The sequence below is a fragment of the Crinia signifera genome, chromosome 4, assembly GCF_055691185.1.
Source record: "Crinia signifera chromosome 4, ASM5569118v1, whole genome shotgun sequence".
NCBI classification, from domain to species: Eukaryota; Metazoa; Chordata; class Amphibia; order Anura; family Myobatrachidae; genus Crinia; species Crinia signifera.
Window position 1 is genome coordinate 144623494 of NC_139220.1, and position 19683 is coordinate 144643176.

At 42.8% G+C, this 19683-nt stretch overlaps 1 protein-coding gene across 2 annotated transcripts in view; it reads left to right on the forward strand.

The window, feature by feature from the left end:
• Positions 1–19683, forward strand: part of ADAMTS20 (ADAM metallopeptidase with thrombospondin type 1 motif 20) — a 243701-nt gene that overhangs the window by 51449 nt on the left and 172569 nt on the right. Inside the window, exons 1-2 of one of the 2 annotated variants that reach the window (XM_083182670.1) lie at positions 13974–14036; positions 14886–15148. In XM_083182670.1, the coding sequence (XP_083038796.1) occupies positions 14030–14036; positions 14886–15148 (270 nt within the window). In that variant the 5' untranslated portion in view covers positions 13974–14029. Of the gene's footprint in view, positions 1–13973; positions 14037–14885; positions 15149–19683 lie in introns of those variants that run through there. The other variant, XM_083182669.1, reaches the window with a different exon arrangement.

Sequence of the window (19683 nt, forward strand, 5' to 3'; positions counted from 1 at the left end):
GGACAATTGGGAGGCGGACTTTCTGAGCCGTCACGCCCTCCACCCCGGGGAATGGAGCCTGAATTCACAGGTGTTTGCAGCAATTGTGGACCGTTGGGGCCAGCCATCGATAGATCTGATGGCATCCAGGTTAAACCACAAGGTCCCCATGTACTGCACAAGGACCAGGGATCCCTGCGCAGCGGCGATAGACGCCCTGACAATTCCATGGGTGTTTCCCTTGGTGTATCTGTTTCCACCCATACCACTACTGACAAGAGTTCTAAAAAGGGTTCGAAGTCAGGGAGTGGAAGCCATTCTGGTGGCTCCGGACTGGCCAAGAAGGGCTTGGTTCTCGGATCTACAGAGCCTGCTGATCGAGGATCCTTGGCCCCTGCCTCTAAGGAGAGATCTACTCACACAGGGCCCTTGCGTCTTCCAAGATTTAGGGCGGCTACGTTTGTCGGCGTGGAGGCTGAGCGGAAAATCTTAGCTCAGAAGGGTCTGCATTCATCAGTTATCGCCACGATGATTCAGGCCAGAAAGCCGGTAACAAACACCCACTACTACAAAATCTGGAGAAAATACGTGGGTTGGTGTGAGGAGCAGAAGGTCCCCCCAGCAAAGTTTAACCTGAACAGGTTATTGTGCTTCTTACAAGCGGGATTGGATTTGGGTCTCCGTCTGGGCTCACTAAAAGTCCAGATTTCGGCCCTGTCCATTTTCTTCCAAAGAAAATTGGCTGTCATCCCGGAAGTACAAACATTCCTTCAGGGAGTGCTTCACATCCAGCCTCCCTTTGTACCTCCTACACCTCCTTGGAGTTTGGACGTCGTCCTAACCTTCCTTCAATCCTCCTGGTTTGAACCTTTGGAGTCGATAGAATTGCGGTATATCACCTGGAAGGCGGTGGTCCTTTTGGCCCTAGCCTCGGCTAGGAGAGTGTCTGAATTGGGAGCCCTTTCCTGTAAGAGCCCCTATCTAATTTTTCACTCAGACAGAGCGGAGTTGAGAACAAACCCGCGGTTTCTCCCTAAGGTGATTTCTTCCTTTCACCTAAATCAGCCAATTGTAGTCCCGTCTGCGTCTAGTTCACCGGATATTCCGGTATCCCTGGATGTGGTGCGTGTCTTGCGTGTGTATGTCCAGAGGACGTCAAGGATCAGGAAGACAGATTGTCTATTCATTCTATATGACGCACAAAAGAAAGGACACCCTGCATCTAAGCAATCCATTGCTAGATGGATTAGGACTACAATCCAACAAGCCTATGTGTCGGCAGGCATGCCGACACCTCCGGTTTTAAAGGCTCATTCCACCAGATCGGTGGGCGCATCCTGGGCGGCTGCTCGGGGTGTGTCAGCTCTGCAGCTCTGTAGAGCTGCTACATGGTCGGGGCAACACACCTTTGTAAAATTTTACAAGTTTGATGCCTTGGCCAAAGAGGATACCCAGTTTGGGCAGGCAGTACTGCAGCAGTCTCCGCACGTACCCTCCCGTTCTGGAAGCTTTGGGACATCCCCAATGTCTTAAGACCATTCCCAGTATCCCATCAAGGACGTTAGTGAAAATAGGAATTTAATACCTACCGGTAATTCCTTTTCACGTAGTCCTTATGGGATACTGGGCGCCCGCCCTGTGCGGGGGTCTGGCTGCAGCTTTATTCTGCTTATACAGTTCAGAAGTTGACTTATTGTCTTCTGGTTCTAAGGTCTAGTTCAGTGACCTTTGTTAAAGAAAATCCATCCAGTTGGTGGTATTATAGTTGTTTTTATTTTGAATGAATGCGGGTGTGCTGGCATAAATCTCACCACACTATTCACACTTATGTTTACATAGGTGACATATAAGTTGTTCCTCTCATATGTACATTCTCCTTCGGGCACAGTTTTTCCATTAACTGGTTCCTGGGTGGGGAATCAGAGGGGAGGAGCCAGCACACCCAGCTTCAAAGTTATAGATGTGCCTGTCTCCTGCGGATACCCTCTAATACCCAATGTCTTAAGACCATTCCCAGTATCCCATAAGGACTACGTGAAAAGGAATTACCGGTAGGTATTAAATTCCTATTTTTTTTTGTATAGCTGTTCTCTTTCCCACTGTTATAGATATAAAGAAGGTCCATGGCCTTATTAGACTGGATCTCAAATGCTAAATCTTTCTTAAATGGGAAAAACCATGTGCACTGCAGGTGAGGTAAATGTAACATTTGTAGAGAGTAATGCTGTATACACACGGTGAGCTATTCCTTTTGATTTTGACTATACACGTCAGGTCTCCCTTATCCTTGTATTCCAAAAAAAAAAAAAAATATAAGGGATACTCAACCTGTATAGTCAAAATCAAATTGAAATCCAAAAGGTTTCCAGATGCATTTGATCCAGATTCGAACCCATCAATCTGGATTGAATCAAACAAGATTCGCACCGTGTGTACACATGAGTTATTTTGTTTCTGTGCAGGGAAAATACAGGCTGCTTTATTTTTACACTGCAATTTAAATTTCAGTTCGGACACACCTCGCCCAAATTTAACTCTGTGCATTTTACTTTTGCCCCTCCTGCGGTTCACATGGTTTTACCCATTTAAAGAAGATTTTGCTTTTGCGATCAACTCTTAACCCCTTCCCGACATTTGACGTACATTTACGTCATGGTCGGGAAGCACTTCCCGACACATGGCGTAAATGTACGTCATGGATTTAAACTGTCACCGCGTCTATAGACGCGGTGACAGTTTCAACATGTCTGCTGTCCCTGACAGCAGACATGTCCGTGCATGCCCCGGGGGGGCTGCGATGCCGCCCCCCCGTCGGCGATCGCTGTGATTGGCTGTTCAGTGTGAACAGCCATTCACAGCGTTTTCCTGTGTCACCGGCGAATAACGTTCGCCGGTGACACGGGATCAGAGGTGATTGGTGCTGTAAAGTACAGCACCAATCACCGCGGGGTGTAAGGGTGACACTGGTGTCACCCCACCTCACCCCGCCCGCCCCCAAAGGCCGTGATTGGTCCGTCGGTCCGACGGACCAATCACAGCCAAGGAGGGGGATTTAAACTAACGGTGACTGCACTGCAGACGCCATTCCGGTCTGGAAAGCGTGCAGTGCGGTCACCGTACCCCCCTGCCGCCATACTGACCAGAATACTTGCTGCAATACTTACCTGATCGCTGCTGATTGCTTCCTGGATCCTGTTCAATAATTGTGCCTTCCTGTGAAATTGTGCTGCTGCAGTGTACTAGCTAGAGAGATAGAGAGATAGATAGAGAGAGATAGAGAGAGATAGAGAGAGAGAGATAGAGAGAGATAGAGAGAGATAGAGAGAGATAGAGAGAGATAGAGAGAGATAGAGAGAGATAGAGAGAGATAGAGAGAGAGATAGTGTCAGAGAGTGCTATATTTTGTGCTGCTGCAGTGTGATATAGTTATAGAGAGAGAGAGATAGAGAGAGAGAGATAGAGAGAGAGGCCTACTGACAGAGTGCTATATTTTGTGCTGCTGCAGTGTGATAGTTATAGAGAGATAGAGAGAGATAGAGAGAGAGAGATAGAGAGAGATAGAGAGAGATAGTGACAGATTGTGCTATATATTTTTTATATAACTGACTGCTGCCCCCTCCTTTTGTGCTGATCAGTATAAATTAACTGATCAGCAACTTTTTGGGGGCGCAGGTTTTTTTTAATATATAGATATACCTGTCAGTGCTGCTGCTGCAGTGTCATAGAGTGATAGATAGTGATAGATAGTGAGAGATAGAGAGATAGAGAGAGATAGTGATAGAGAGTGCTAAATTTTGTGTCTGCTGTCCCCGCCTTTTGTGCTGATCACTATATCTGAGGTGATCAGCAACTTTTTTGGGGGTACAGAGGTTTTTTTTTTTTATATATACCTGTCAGTTGCACCAAAGGTTGTGCACCTGCTGCACCTCACTGGTAATCAGTGTCGCATCACTGATCACCTTTTTTTTTTGTGTGTGTGCTGTGGGGTATTTTTTTAATTTTTTTTTTTACACACACTGTGATTTTGTGGGTGTCCTGTGGCCGCTGTGCGCTGATCAGTGACGTACATCACTGATCATCTTTTTCGGCACAGGGTTGATCTATTTTTTTTTTTTTTTTTTGATCAAATTCCTGTTGCCTTTGAGCGCTGTTCAGTGACAGACCAACATCTGTGCTCAATTTTTGGCGCAGGACCTTTTTTTTTTTTAACCCCTTCCTTTTTTTTTTTTTTAACCCCTTCATTTTTTTTTTTTTTAACACCTTCATTTTTTTTTTTTATTATTGGTATAAAGTATTTTTTTTTTTCTGCACTACATACACACTACACACTACATACCCCCCGGATTGAAATAAAGTTTGTGCCCCCCCCTACACTATACACGTGTTGAAACATTTCACTACCGGTAACACAAAAATAAAAATGGCATCCCAAATGTCCTCCCAAATGTCCTCCCAAATGTCCTCCCAATCATCCAGGAGAATGTATTCAGTGGAGGAGGCATATGCCATGCTTGCTTCTGACTCTGACACAGCCAGTGATGCAAGCGGGGAATTTGAAGGATTTGCCTTAAGCTCCTCTTCCTCCTCTGCTGATGAGGGACCCCCTCAAAGACGCCCCCGTAGATCAGCTGAGATTCCCCCCCCAATAATTGATCTAGTATGGACCCCACCACCAGACAATTTTGAGCCCCAGGTTCCTGAGTTTTTGGCCATGCCAGGAATCCAATTTGATTCCACAGGTCTCAGAGAAATTGACTTTTTCAAATTATTTTTCTCTGATGATTTTATAAATTTAATGGTGGACCAAACTAATTTATATGCCCAGCAGTTTATTGCTCAAAACCCCACGTCATCATTTGCTAGGTGGACCCCTGTAGATGCAGTAGAGATGATGACGTTTTGGGGTCTGGTGTTTCATATGGGCATAGTAAAAAAGCCAGAAATTAGGCAATATTGGAGTACAGATGTTCTGTACAGTACTCCATTTTACCGTATGGCCATGCCCCGGACTCGATTTGAGACAATTCTTAAATTCATACATTACACCGATAATGCACAGTGCCCACCCAGAGATGATCCCACCTTTGACCGGCTATTCAAAGTCAGGCCGGTCATTGATCATTTCAGTGCCAAATTTGAAGAGGTGTACATCCCTGAAAAATTTATTTGTATCGACGAGTCCCTTATACATTTTAAAGGAAGGGTTAAATTCCGCCAGTACCTTCCCAGTAAGAGGGCAAGGTATGGCATAAAAATGTATAAACTGTGTGAAAGCACCTCAGGGTACACCCACAGGTTTAGGGTTTATGAAGGGAAGGATTCAAGAATTGAACCGCCAGAATGCCCCCCCTCCCTCGTAGGTGTTAGTGGGAAAATTGTCTGGGATTTAGTGCACCCCTTCCTGGATAAAGGTTATCACCTCTATGTGGATAACTTTTACACTAGCATCCCCCTGTTTAAGGCCCTTGGTTCAAGAGGTACAGCAGCTTGCGGTACTGTGCGCAAGAACCAAAGAGGCCTCCCAAAAACGCACATTGCCCAAGTAATGAGAAGGGGTGAAAGCAGGGGAATATGCAACGAAAATATGTTGTTGGTCAAATATAAGGACAAGAGGGATGTCCTTATACTGACAACAATTCACGGAGACAGTACCACCTCCGTCCCTGTACGAGGTACCAGTACCCACACCTCAAAACCTAATTGTATCCTGGATTACAATAGGTACATGGGCGGAGTGGATCTTTCAGATCAGGTACTGAAGCCGTACAGTGCCCTGCGGAAAACAAAAATCTGGTACAAGAAGGTGGCCGTGTATATCATCCAGATGGCACTGTATAACGCTTACGTGCTATTCCGTTCTACCGGCCAGAGGGGGACATTTATGCACTTTCAAGAGGAAGTCATAAAGGGCCTAATATTTGGGAACCAGCAGGCAGAGGGCCCCAGTACTTCTAGTACTGGCCCCCGTATTGTACCAGGGCAGCATTTTCCTGATGAAATCCCCTCCACTGGAAAAAAGGGCAGGACACAAAAAAGGTGCAAAGTTTGCTATAAAAAGGGAATAAGAAAGCAAACTATTTTCCAGTGTGACACTTGCCCCGACAAACCCGGCCTATGTATAAAGGAGTGTTTTAAATTATACCACACATCTATGGAATATTAGGTTCATAATTTCACCGTGCTTCGGGGGTCTTGCTAATGCCACATAGCACCCACCATTCATTCCACCAGAATCTGAGCCGCAAAATCCAAAAATCACTCCTTCCCTTCTGAGTCCTGCCATGCACCCAACTGGTATTTTTTGGTCACATGTGAGGCATTGCCGTACTTGGGAGAAATTGGGGCACAGATTTTGGGGTGCTTTTTCTCCTTCATTCCTTGTGAAATTGAAAAATTTTGAGCCAGAACTGCATTTTTGTGTAAAAAAATGTAATTTTTCATGTTCACTGCCCACTTGTATCAAAATTGGTGAAACCCCTGGGGGTTTGAAATGTACACTCTACCCCTAGATGAATTCCCTGAGGGGTGTAGTTTGCAAAATGGGGTCACTTGTGGGGGGGTTCCACTGTATTGGTGCTTTGGGGGTCTTGCTAATGCGACATAGCACCCACCATCATTCCACCAGAATTTGTGCTGCAAAATCCAAATATCACTCCTTCCCTTCTGAGTCCTGCCACTTTTTGGTCACACATGAGGCATTGCCGTACTCGGGAGAAATTGGGGCACAGATTTTGGGGTGCTTTGTCTCCTTCATTCCTTCTGAAAATGAAAAATTTTGAGCCAGAACTGCATTTTTGTGTAAAAAAATGTAATTTTTCATTTTCACTGCCCACTTGTATCAAAATTGGTGAAACCCCTGGGGGTTTGAAATGTACACTCTACCCCTAGATGAATTCCCTGAGGGGTGTACTTCGCAAAATGGGGTGACTTGTGGGGGGGTTCCACTGTATTGGTGCAACATAGCACCCACCATTCATTCCACCAGAATCTGAGCTGCAAAATCCAAAAAATCACTCCTTCCGTTCTGAGTCCTGCCATGCACCCAACTGGTATTTTTTGGTCACATGTCAGGCATTGCCGTACTCGGGAGAAATTGGGGCACAGATTTTGGGGTGCTTTTTCTCCTTCATACCTTCTGAAAATTAAAAATTTTGAGCCAGAACTGCATTTTTGTGTAAAAAAATGTAATTTTTCATGTTCACTGCCCACTTGTATCAAAATTGGTGAAACCCCTGGGGGTTTGAAATGTACACTCTACCCCTAGATGAATTCCCTGAGGGGTGTAGTTTGCAAAATGGGGTGACTTGTGGGGGGGTTCCACTGTATTGGTGCTTGGGGGGTCTTGCTAATGCCACATAGCACCCACCAAAATTCCACCAGAATCTGAGCTGCAAAATCCAAAAATCACTCCTTCCCTTCTGAGTCCTGCCATGCACCCAACTGGTATTTTTTGGTCACATGTCAGGCATTGCCGTACTCGGGAGAAATTGGGGCACAGATTTTGGGGTGCTTTTTCTCCTTCATACCTTCTGAAAATGAAAAATTTTGAGCCAGAACTGCATTTTTGTGTAAAAAAATGTAATTTTTCATGTTCACTGCCCATTGTATCAAAATTGGTGAAACCCCTGGGGGTTTGAAATGTACACTATACCCCTAGATGAATTCCCTGAGGGGTGTAGTTTGCAAAATGGGGTGACTTGTGGGGGGGTTCCACTGTATTGGTGCTTGGGGGGTCTTGCTAATGCCACATAGCACCCACCAAAATTCCACCAGAATCTGAGCTGCAAAATCCAAAAATCACTCCTTCCCTTCTGAGTCCTGCCATGCACCCAACTGGTATTTTTTGGTCACATGTCAGGCATTGCCGTACTCGGGAGAAATTGGGGCACAGATTTTGGGGTGCTTTTTCTCCTTCATACCTTCTGAAAATGAAAAATTTTGAGCCAGAACTGCATTTTTGTGTAAAAAAATGTAATTTTTCATGTTCACTGCCCACTTGTATCAAAATTGGTGAAACCCCTGGGGGTTTGAAATGTACACTATACCCCTAGATGAATTCCCTGAGGGGTGTAGTTTGCAAAATGGGGTGACTTGTGGGGGGGTTCCACTGTATTGGTGCTTGGGGGGTCTTGCTAATGCGACATAGCACCCACCAAAATTCCACCAGAATCTGAGCTGCAAAATCCACAAAATCACTCCTTCCGTTCTGAGTCCTGCCATGCACCCAACTGGTATTTTATGGTCACATGTCAGGCATTGCCGTACTCGGGAGAAATTGGGGCACAGATTTTGGGGTGCTTTTTCTCCTTCATACCTTCTGAAAATTAAAAATTTTGAGCCAGAACTGCATTTTTGTGTAAAAAAATTTAATTTTTCATGTTCACTGCCCACTTGTATCAAAATTGGTGAAACCCCTGGGGGTTTGAAATGTACACTATACCCCTAGATGAATTCCCTGAGGGGTGTACTTTGCAAAATGGGGTGACTTGTGGGGGGGTTCCACTGTATTGGTGCAACATAGCACCCACCATTCATTCCACCAAAATCTGTGCTGCAAAATCCAAAAATCACTCCTTCCCTTCTGAGTCCTGCCATGCACCCAACTGGTATTTTTTGGTCACATGTGAGGCATTGCCGTACTCGGGAGAAATTGGGGCACAGATTTTGGGGTGCTTTTTCTCCTTCATACCTTCTGAAAATTAAAAATTTTGAGCCAGAACTGCATTTTTGTGTAAAAAAATTTAATTTTTCATTTTCAATGCCCACTTGTATCAAAATTGGTGAAACCCCTGGGGGTTTGAAATGTACACTATACCCCTAGATGAATTCCCTGAGGGGTGTAGTTTGCAAAATGGGGTGACTTGTGGGGGGGTTCCACTGTATTGGTGCTTGGGGGGTCTTGCTAATGCGACATAGCACCCACCAAAATTCCACCAGAATCTGAGCTGCAAAATCCAAAAATCACTCCTTCCCTTCGGAGTCCTGCCATGCACCCAACTGGTATTTTTTGGTCACATGTGAGGCATTGCCGTACTCGGGAGAAATTGGGGCACAGATTTTGGGGTGCTTTTTCTCCTTCATTCCTTGTGAAAATTAAAAATTTTGAGCCAGAACTGCATTTTTGTGTAAAAAATTTAATTTTTCATTTTCAATGCCCAGTTGTACCACAATTGGTGAAACCCCTGGGGGTTTGAAATGTACACTATACCCCTAGATGAATTCCCTGAGGGGTGTAGTTTGCAAAATGGGGTCACTTGTGGGGGGGTTCCTAAATTTTAGCATCTTATGGTGCCTAGAAACCTACATGGTGCCTAAAAAATAATCTCAGAAAAAGGAGTCTCCAAAATCAAGTAGGTGCTCCTTCTATTATGAAGCCTGTGGTTTGGTCAACGTGCACACTAGGGCCACATATAGGATATTTATGAAAACAAAAGAATTGGGGGAATCAATTTTTAGTCACATTTCTCTAGTAAAATGTACTGTGTTCCTTAGAAAAATGTATTAAAATTGCAAATCTGCAAAAAAAAAGAAATTTTATAATTTCACCTACACTTTGTTTTAATTCCTGTGAAACACCTAAAGGGTTAACAAACTTCCAAAATGCTGTTTTGAATACTGTGAGGGGTGCAGTTTTTGAAATGGCATCATTTATGGGGGTGTCTCACATACAAGTCCCTCAAAGTCACATCAGAACTGAACTGGTCCCTAAAAAAATCAGTGTTTGAAATTTTCTTGAAAATTTGAGAATTTGCTATTCATATTGTAAGCCTCCTAGTGTCCAAAAAAATTAAAAGGAAGTTGAAATAATGATGGAAATATAAAGTAGACATATGGTCTATGTTAGTTATTAACTATTTTGAGTGGTATGATTATTTGTCTCACAAGCAGAAAATTTAACATTTTGCAAATCGCTAAATTTTCCATTTTTTCACGACATTTTGGTATTTTTCACAAAAAAACACAGACTGTATCGACCCAAATTTACCACTAATTTGAAGTACAATGTGTCACGAAAAAACAATCTCAAAATCACTGGGATAAGTAAAAGCAAAAAAAAGTTATCCCCACTTAAGTGAGACATGTCAGATTTGAAAAAAATGGCTCTGTCAGGAACGCCAAAACTAGCTCTGTCAGGAAGGGGTTAATCAGGCCCCCTCTGTAACAGTAGCAGGACTCAGTACAACTGAAGGAGTTATTGAAATTAATCGTTCCATCCCAACTTCCTTTTTGTGTGAAGGGGGTGTGCGAGCTAAAATTAATTTGTGTCTGAACAATTACTTTTACAGTTTACAAACATTGTCAACATTTTGCTGTTTTAATAAAGAACCAAAAACAATTGTAGTTTTAAGTCAAGTATGTTTGTCTAATTGAAGTTTACAGTATTGTGAGATTAATCACATTATACAGCAGATGACAAAGTAAGGTTTTGTGTCAAATTGACAGCTGGTTCCCTGCCAGGCATTATTCTATACAGTACCAATGATGTCATATTCTAAATATGGTAATGTGGGAAAATTCTGCAGTTGTATGTCCTTGAAGCCTTGAAGTTTAAGCTTCATTAGTTTCATAGTAGATCCGCACTTGGTGTGTATTTAAAGTGACACTTCAGTTCCTCTCTTTTCACAGGATTTTAACTTTAGAATACAGTGCATGTGCTGCAGAATGCCATTCACATTGTTTCTGGGTGCAAATTTAGTAGTGATGTTGGCAGTCGCAAACCACTAGATAACTGCCAGGAGCCAGAGGTGTAGGTGAAGATCTGTTCTTACATGCAAACATATCTCCTATGTAATCACCCAGCAGGCTGTAGTCACATCCCATTACACCACATTAGGTAGTGTATCACCCGCATCCAGGGTATGTCCTGCAGCCATCGGCTGTCAAGATTGATTTCCCTGGTGTGGATAATGGCCCCCAGGATGCAACATTCTAGTCATTGGCCTCTATGATCTCTTCCACACGGCCCCCATGAAACATGGCCTGCACTCATGTAGTGCTGTAAGTGTAATCAGAGCTTTGGCTCTTCTTTCTCTTCGATCCCACATACTGCATCTCTTGGGGAGGGCCCCTCCCTCTATAGTATAAGCAGATTCCTACTGTTGGCTCCTCTCATATCAAAATAATAGCTTTAATCTAAAATAAGAGAGGGGGACGAGTCAGAAACAGAGGAACATAAAAGTAAGGTAGGGGTTTCTATGTGTAGGATGGAATAGCCCTGCCGATCAGGAAAGGGCAGGTGGCTATAGGGCTAATTCACACACACCGGTTTTAACTGGACAGCTAAAAGCTGGAAAACCTTTGTCCAGCTTTTTGTCTAACAGTTGTTCCTTTCACCTGCACCGGATCCATGAGCCGTTGCTGTGTAAATTTGGGAGTGGGAATTACAGTGATGTCAAGTTAGGGGCGGGGGAGAGCTAAAACTGCATACCAAACGACCAGTGTGTGTGAAAGGTCCCCATCTTGCTCTGCATACATTACCAGTGGATAGATCCGGATAAAAGGACACATTAGCTGCCCTTTGTAATGTACTTGTCCTGAACGGCTTTTGGCCATTCTGCATTTTGCTGCCTGGCTTGAGCCGGAGCATTCGGAACATCCCAAACTATCCTCCCTCCGGGCCAGTGGTGCACAGGGATTTTTCTGGGTATTGCAAATGGACTGGGGTCTCAATTACCGCTAGTTGGAGCATAGATATTTGTCCCTAGAAAGTTCTCCTGTGGCTAATCTCCCTCAACGCGTTTCACCACACACAGGGTGGCTTTATTTAAAGGCTGAGATGATTTGTGCTCATGGTTAAATACCTGTCTGTCAGGTTCAGATTGTAGATGTGTATAGTAGCAGAATCACAAGCACACCTGCAGCATAGATGTAACACAGGTCTTTATTCACCATGAGGCAGACATTAAGTGAAAGTAAGTGAGACTAACCAGGAAGTAAGTCCCCTTAGCATGACATCATCTCCCAAGATGCACAGCATGCATTTACATCCCCCTTTTAAACTGGAAGAATACAAACATGAATGAAACAAATGCAACAATATTAGGCATGAGCTAAATAATTGATATCATTCAATGAAGTCTTTAAACTTTGGGTTGGGTTTAGACACTCGGCCCGATCTGGTAATGGTATATTGGGAACCTATAGGTATGTCCACGATGACACCAGAGGGCTCTACTACTTCAGGAGTGGCCTCTGGGGAGGCACTGTCCATGTAATGTGGATCATCACTGACATTGGTTGCAGCTGTGGTAGAAACTGGTGAGTCAGGCTATGTAGAGCTTTCTTCAGGTACACTTAACAGATGGTGGCGGTTGCGTTCATAGAGGGCATTATCAGACTGTACAACGTAGCTATTTGGACGACCTGCAGGATGCTGAACCACTGCCATTCTGTCAAATCCTTGCTCTGTTTGCATGCGGGCTGGCTGGCCTTGAGACAGTGGTGGCAAATGGTATGCGGATCTGTCATAAGAAATCTTGGGAGCCATTCTGCGCTTGCTGATGGTGTCCCATACCTGTGGCTCTCCTCTGAGTTACAGGAGCTGCTTTGCCATTGTGATGCCTGTGCGGGTGCGCCATGCTAATAGGTATTGTGCAGGGGATGGGAGTCCATCTTGGGGTGTGTTTCTCAGGTTTAGCAATGCCAAGTATATTACATAGGGGGAGGGGCCCTAAACTGCACACCCTGGACATATGAGGTGCTACCTGCTGAGACCTGTATTGCAGCAAGCAGGAGGAGGAGTTTGCAGGTGCACACTAAATATAAATGCTAGACCTTTTAATATCATTGCTATATTGCATTTCTGAGGTTATTAGCATAATGATGGCCATTATTATCGGCTTGTCCACCGCTTCCAGGTTACCTCAATAGGACAAGTCCCTAACACTACTCTGAGACAGGTCCAGGGCACAGGGCCCCCCAGGCCAGCCCAGCAGAACCACCCCATGGCATCACATTAGTGTGAAATTGAAGTGATAGTAAAAGGGATAGGGGAAATTATATGTGATAAGACTTACCTAGGTAAGAGGTAATAATAAATGTGATGGGTGCTACATATCTACTAAACAAACTAAAGGGGTAATGAAAAGTGTACGATATGATGCCATGGAGCAGCCCAGCAACAGCAGCCCAAAGAGCCCCGCGCCCCAAACACAATCCCACAGACTAACACTCAGCATGTATGTATAGTAGGACTTACCCTCATAGTGCCAAGCTGGAGTGTGCAGTCTTGAGTGTAGGGCGCCAAACTAATTAAAAACAATCTGGGACAGGTGGGAGGGGTGCTAGTTAAGGAAGAAGCATCTTAATTTGCACTTGCTTTCCCTTATTCATCAGCTGAATCTGGGATTTCTGTTTATCAGCCAGGTGCTGCAGCAGAGTGCGTCCCAAGGAAAGTTTGTAAAACTGAGTCTCCCATGGAAATTTTGGGTAAAATACGGCGCGTATTTGCAATCACTGATGATTGATAAGACCTGAGTGCCCTCATATTCCCTAAACCTCACATTACCTGGGAGGGAAGTTTTAAATGGTTTGCCCATTGTTCCTTATTTAGCTAGTTAATAACAGAAAGGTGGGAGGGATGAGTGTATAGTGGAAGGTATAATTACACTGCTCTCCCAAGGAAAAATGTCCATTATGAAAGAAGTAGTCAGTAGAAGCATCCTGTCTCTGGGCAGTATTCAATGAAAAAAATTCTCTGTGCATGGCGAGAGATTTTTACAATAACATGCCCCTTCACAGAAAAAAAAACCTGATTTTTTGACACCAAAAAAAAAAAAAAAAACCCTTTTAGTTTAAAAGTTCACATTCCAGCTCTCCATCAAAAGATGGAGAATTTCTACACGGAGAGAGACGGCGAAAATCACTTAGAAAGACGGCGAATATTTCACATTGAATAGCGTGGTTCACTTTTGGAGAGCAAAATGCTCCGTCCAAGGAGAAAAAAGCAAAAATTCTCCATAAAACACGGAGAATTTTTCTCATTGAATACTGCCCTCTGTAATATCTGAGGAAGCTTCCCTTAACCCCATCATTCCACTCCGCATGTGTTATGATTGGTGAGTTTTATCTCCCTATTTTTATTTTTCTTGAAACGGTCTTTACTCGTGTGACTTTGACTTTTTATCATTATATCTTGTAACTTTCTTTTCTGTAACATAAGCTTTGAATTGTTTTACTTACATTAAATAATCTTAATTTTAGCTCTGGTTTCTGTTGTTATCCACCCATCTCTCTCAAGAAGTGTTACCATTATACCTTGTGATCGCCTGTGTGTTTTTGCATGTGTGGGAGAGAAAGAGATGCCGTTTCTCTTGCTGACAACAGATGACAGTGTTTTGGAGACACACAATCAGACACTAGGTATATATACATATATAGATGATTCTGCAAGCCAAGTTTGCCTTGGTTTATACCCTAAACCAGTGGTTCTCAACCTCAGTCCTCAAGAACCCCACAGAGTTCACATTTTCTAGGTCACCCAGCATGTGCACAGGTGCACTCATTACTCACTGACACATTTTAAAACATCCACAGTTGTAGCTAATTATTTCACTTCTGTGTGGAGACCTGCAAAACATGCACTGTGTGGGGTCCTGAGGACCGAGATTGAGAACCATTGCCCTTAACGTTTGGAATGCACCCGCTCAGGTATCCACTAAAGGTTTCAAATGGCAGGGATTCGCAGATTGGCGTATTTTGGGAATAACTGTGCCTAAGATCGTGACAGTATGCATCAATTTAAAACTGTCAAGTACCGTGAAGATATATCAGACGACAATTCTGCTGCATGTATTCTCTGATACCTGAATCGGGGTTTGAGCTCAGAGATTATTACTCTTTACTTCCAAATATATTGGGTGTGTTAAGTTTTTGTAGCTCAATTACCTATTTTTGGTTTCTTACAGAATCGAAGATGAAGGATGACATAATCCCATTACATGTGTCAAGCAATATAGGACAAGATATTATTATGTTTACAAATTCTGCACTTTCCTCGAATTTGCTACAAAATGAAACACACCAAAAGGATGGAAACAATTTACATATCAGAAGAAAACGGTTTATCTCCTATCCAAGATATGTGGAACTCATGGTTACAGCAGATGCAAAAATGGTGCGCCATCATGGCCGAAACCTTCAGCACTACGTTTTAACCCTAATGTCTATTGTAAGTAATTGTATTAATGCTTCCAAAATCATTTGTATGAATAATTATATGTGAATACGAGCACAGCAACCACAAATGTTCAATTGGAGATAGCGGCCGATTTCAGACCTGTTCCCACAGATCCGTATTTGGCCCTCTTCTGATGGTGGGGGTCTGCGCATAGTTTCTAATGCACATGTGCAGGCCCTGGCTGCGAGCGCCATCGGCAAATTTTTCCTTCACCAAATTTTTCCTTCGCCAAGGTGACCCCTGGCGTTTCTTGGGTGTGCCCACAAAAACAGTGGGAGTGCCCATAGAAGCGCTAGGCGGACACCAGCGAACGCATGCGCTACAAGCAGCCGCAGAGTGACTACTAGATCATGCGGCAGCTGCAAGCGCTGGGCAGAGGAGGAGAAATCATTCCATGGTAAGTAGCCATCAAATGATTTCTCCTCAGTGCGTGCGATAACAAATGATGGGGTGTGTGTTAACCTGCTTGCTGGGTTCGGGACACGCAGCTCAGCGAGTAGGTCTGAATTGGGCCCATAATATATGTTACTGCATTTTTTCTATACATATTAATATAATTATATTAATAAAGTCAAGGGTGGAACACTGCAGCACAGTGCCTCATAGCAAACTTTGGATCATTGCTCGGAAGAGGTATGAAGGGGTATGAAGAGGCTGGACTGTAATTGCTGGATATTTCTCTCCTTCAGACCCCAAATTTTGTCATATTCCTCCAGTGGAGGTAATTCTGCAACTAAATATAGGCATGCTTTAGTAGTATACTGTAGTTATGAGGTAATATTTGATTTTCTATATTTATATGCCCCTGTAGATACAGTAATTGGTATTAAAATAAATGACCCTCTTAGGTTTAATTGGCGTAAATGTTAAGTAAATTGTTCTCCTGGCTAGCTTTGTATATGTGCTTTTTATAAAGCCATAAAGCCTGTTTTATTAGTGCCAAGTGAATTTGTGAAAATAAGTGTGAAAATTGCCAAGCCAACATTTTTATTCATCATAATGACCTGTAATGTTTACCTTATATAGAAAATATAATATTTCTTTCTTACACATTTTTTTTATTTATATTAAAAAACGTGAGTGATGCTGACATTTCTAGTGCCTATTTTGCAAATCTCTCCGATTTGCAGAAATGAGGGCACTCAAAGGGGTCGATCCTATAACCGTGAATGATGCGGATGATTCACGAGTTGTGACACTTTACGGCGGGCCGAATTCACTGAAAAGTGCTCACACCTCCAAAGGGGTGCGTGCAATGTTCAGCAAATTCGGCCCTGCGAGTTAGGCTTAATTTGGGTGCCGTTTTCAGTACTAAAACGGCACCCGAACAGCAACTCGCACCCTTCAGGATCGATCAGAAAGGATTACGTTACAAGAGATATTGGAACTTGGCTGGTTTTAGTAGTAATTAGATTTATCAAGCACAGAGCATAGATCCATACCTCCCAAAATGACCCTCTCCAGGAGGGACAAAATGCTCTATTCCCGGACTTCCCTCTTAATTTATGATTAGCATCACCTGTGTGAAAAAAAAGCCTTTCTTAACCATTAACCTGTTTAAAACAGATTATGGCAATGATTAATTAAGAGGAAAGTACAAAAACAGGGCATTGTGTCCCTCCTGTAATAAGTAATGTTGGGAGGTATGTGGATTCCATTTTTACCTATATACATTTGCATTTCAATAATATTAAGTAGGAAAAGTTGTTATGGCACAGTCAATATTTTTGCAGCACAAAAGCCATACTTGCCTACCTGACCCTCTCCATTCAGGGGAAAATGCTCTGCTCCTGGACTTCCCTGGTAATGTATGATGGCCATCACCTGTGGTGAAATACCTTTACCTAGCTCCCCACAGATGATGGCAATCATACATTACCAGGGAAATCCAGGATCAGAGCATTTTCTCCCGCATGGAGAGGGTCAGGTAGGGAAGTATGACAAAAGCTTGTGTGCCATTTAGCTTAACTAATTAAGCATCATATGTTAGAGCAGGAGTGTCCAAATCTCGGCATCTACCAACAATTCATGTGTTCCAAACCACCTTGCTGGTGCACAGGTGTAGTCATTGCTAACACATATTTTTAAATGTGCTGCATTCATTCCTAATGCCTCGTTCACTGTATACGATATCGGCGGTGCCTGTAAAATGAACAACCTTTCGGGTAAATAGTGAAACTATATCATTCATGATCTCATTCAGATGATATCATCAGATTTGACTGCACGTTCAGATGATAGGGGTTCTCATAAGCAATCCGCGGGAGTTTGAATAGTTTATGATATAATGGGTACACACAGAATGATATGCACAATGATATTGTTAACAATATCATTATTGTGCATATCATTAACAAATATTGTATAGTGTGTGCCCATCTTAATTGAATAGATAGTGTAAGATAATTTTATAACTAACTTTTCTTGAGGTGTACACACTGGGTGTTTTTGCCCAGCATGTATGGACAGCTCTGAAAATTGCTCAGTGCATATACACGGAGTGATTTTCACCCGTCTAAGCGATTTTGTCCAGTGTGGACGGCTTTCCATAGCAGGAGACTATGGCCGTCCATCAGATGAGTATCGGAGGCCGGCAATGATGCAGGACCGCGTTTCAGTGCTCACCGCTCATCGCTGGGCTGTACACATTGGGCTGCTTCTCAGCTGAAAGCAGCTCAAATGGCAAAACTGAGCTTACAGATCAAAATCGCATGGTGTATACAGGCCTTCAGTGTTCTAGGTTCCAGAAGTATACTTCATACCAATATCTTCAGTAGATCTGTGTTATGGGCGTATTACTCTTAAGCTGTGTACACAGGGGCAAAAATCGCTGGCAATATGATCGCTGAACGACCATATTGCCAGTGATTGGAGTGTGCACCGGTGATAAATCGCCGGGTGCGCGCTCCTGTTTTCTGCCCCCCTGCCTCTTCTCCCGGCAGTGTGTCATTTTCATCAGTGACCATCTCTGGTCGCTGATGAAAATGGAACGCTGAGCAATATATTGCCAGCGATCATATTGCTCTGCATGTACAGTTTCAGCTAATCTTTTACCCTATTATTTATTAGACTTATATACTATTGTGAAAAGCAGTTGTCTTTCTGTGGATATGTTTTTGCAAGGGAACTCCATGGTGTGTTCACTGATAGGAGAATGGATTCTATATATGGATACTATGCTGTGTGCTACAAGGAATGTAGTGAGACATTTGATAGGATCACTTCTGTTTAGAAGCTTGAGTATTAAGAAGATTTTTAAAGAATTCCTACAAATGAAGCTGCTCTATTTAATACAGACTTGATGGGGATTTGTGGGTAATATATTAAGAAATATAGTAACTAGTTTATTTCCATGCTTTGTATAATAATTACACAAATACAGCAAATATAGATATCCTAATATCTGTGTGCTATAAGTTTTAATATACTTAATATGTTATTTTAATTACATTTCAGTTTTTCCATCTGCATTATAACATGTGTTATAACTGTGTCGTTGGGTATCCTCTAAAGGGGATCTGCAAAGGGTGGCTAGTACTACTCCATGGGTGCTGTAATACCCCTGTAAAACCTGGGTATTTATCTATATATATATACAGCCCCGGTCTTGGGTGCCCTGCAAAGGGGGACCCCTACTCATTTTGTTACCTTTAATTTTAGAACCAGATCCTGATCCAAGATCTCAATGCAGGTTCATTAAATACGGGGCCCTGCATGTTTTGTTCCCCATATTTTTTGAACCACGGCTGACTCAAAGAGCCCAGGACTTGTTACACTTTTTGTTTATGGTATTGCTGTGCCACTCTCATCCTAATTCATTGCACTAGCCATACAAGTAGCGGAAATGCAAGTTCTTGCATCCTATTACATGTGCAAGTTCGGAAAATGTATGCGTGTAGCACTAAACAAGCACCTTATTTCATTTAGCCTGTAGTTTACAGATGCAGGTTATGATGGTGCTAAATTTTAGATACTGAACAGCAAATAACTGTTAGGAATGCTTTCTTGGGAATTATTTATTTTCACTTTTTCATTTTTATCCACAACTATTATTACTTTTTTAAAAATGTATTTAGCTTTCTTCAGACTAAACTGTGATCAGTGAACACTCTTTTGTATCCAAAGTACATGTTTTCATAATGTATATAATGGGCAGAAGAATTGTACTATACCAATAAATACTTAATTTGTAAAAAAAAACACCGGCTTTAAAATATATCCTTCTATTTATACTACCAGGTATGACTGGTCCTACACAGAGGATACAGTCAGCATCCCGGGAGTCAGGGTGCCGTTCAGTATACCACTGCTGGTATTATTTATTAACAGTTTTTTATATAGCGCACACATATTACGCAGCGCTTTACAGAGAATATTTGAACATTCACATCAGTCCCTGCCCCAGAGGAGCTTATAATCTATATTCCCTGCCACATGTACAGACAGATGCATTCATTCTAGGTTTAATTTTGTTGTAAGCCAATTAACCTACCTGCATATTTTTAGATTTTGGGATGAAACCGGAG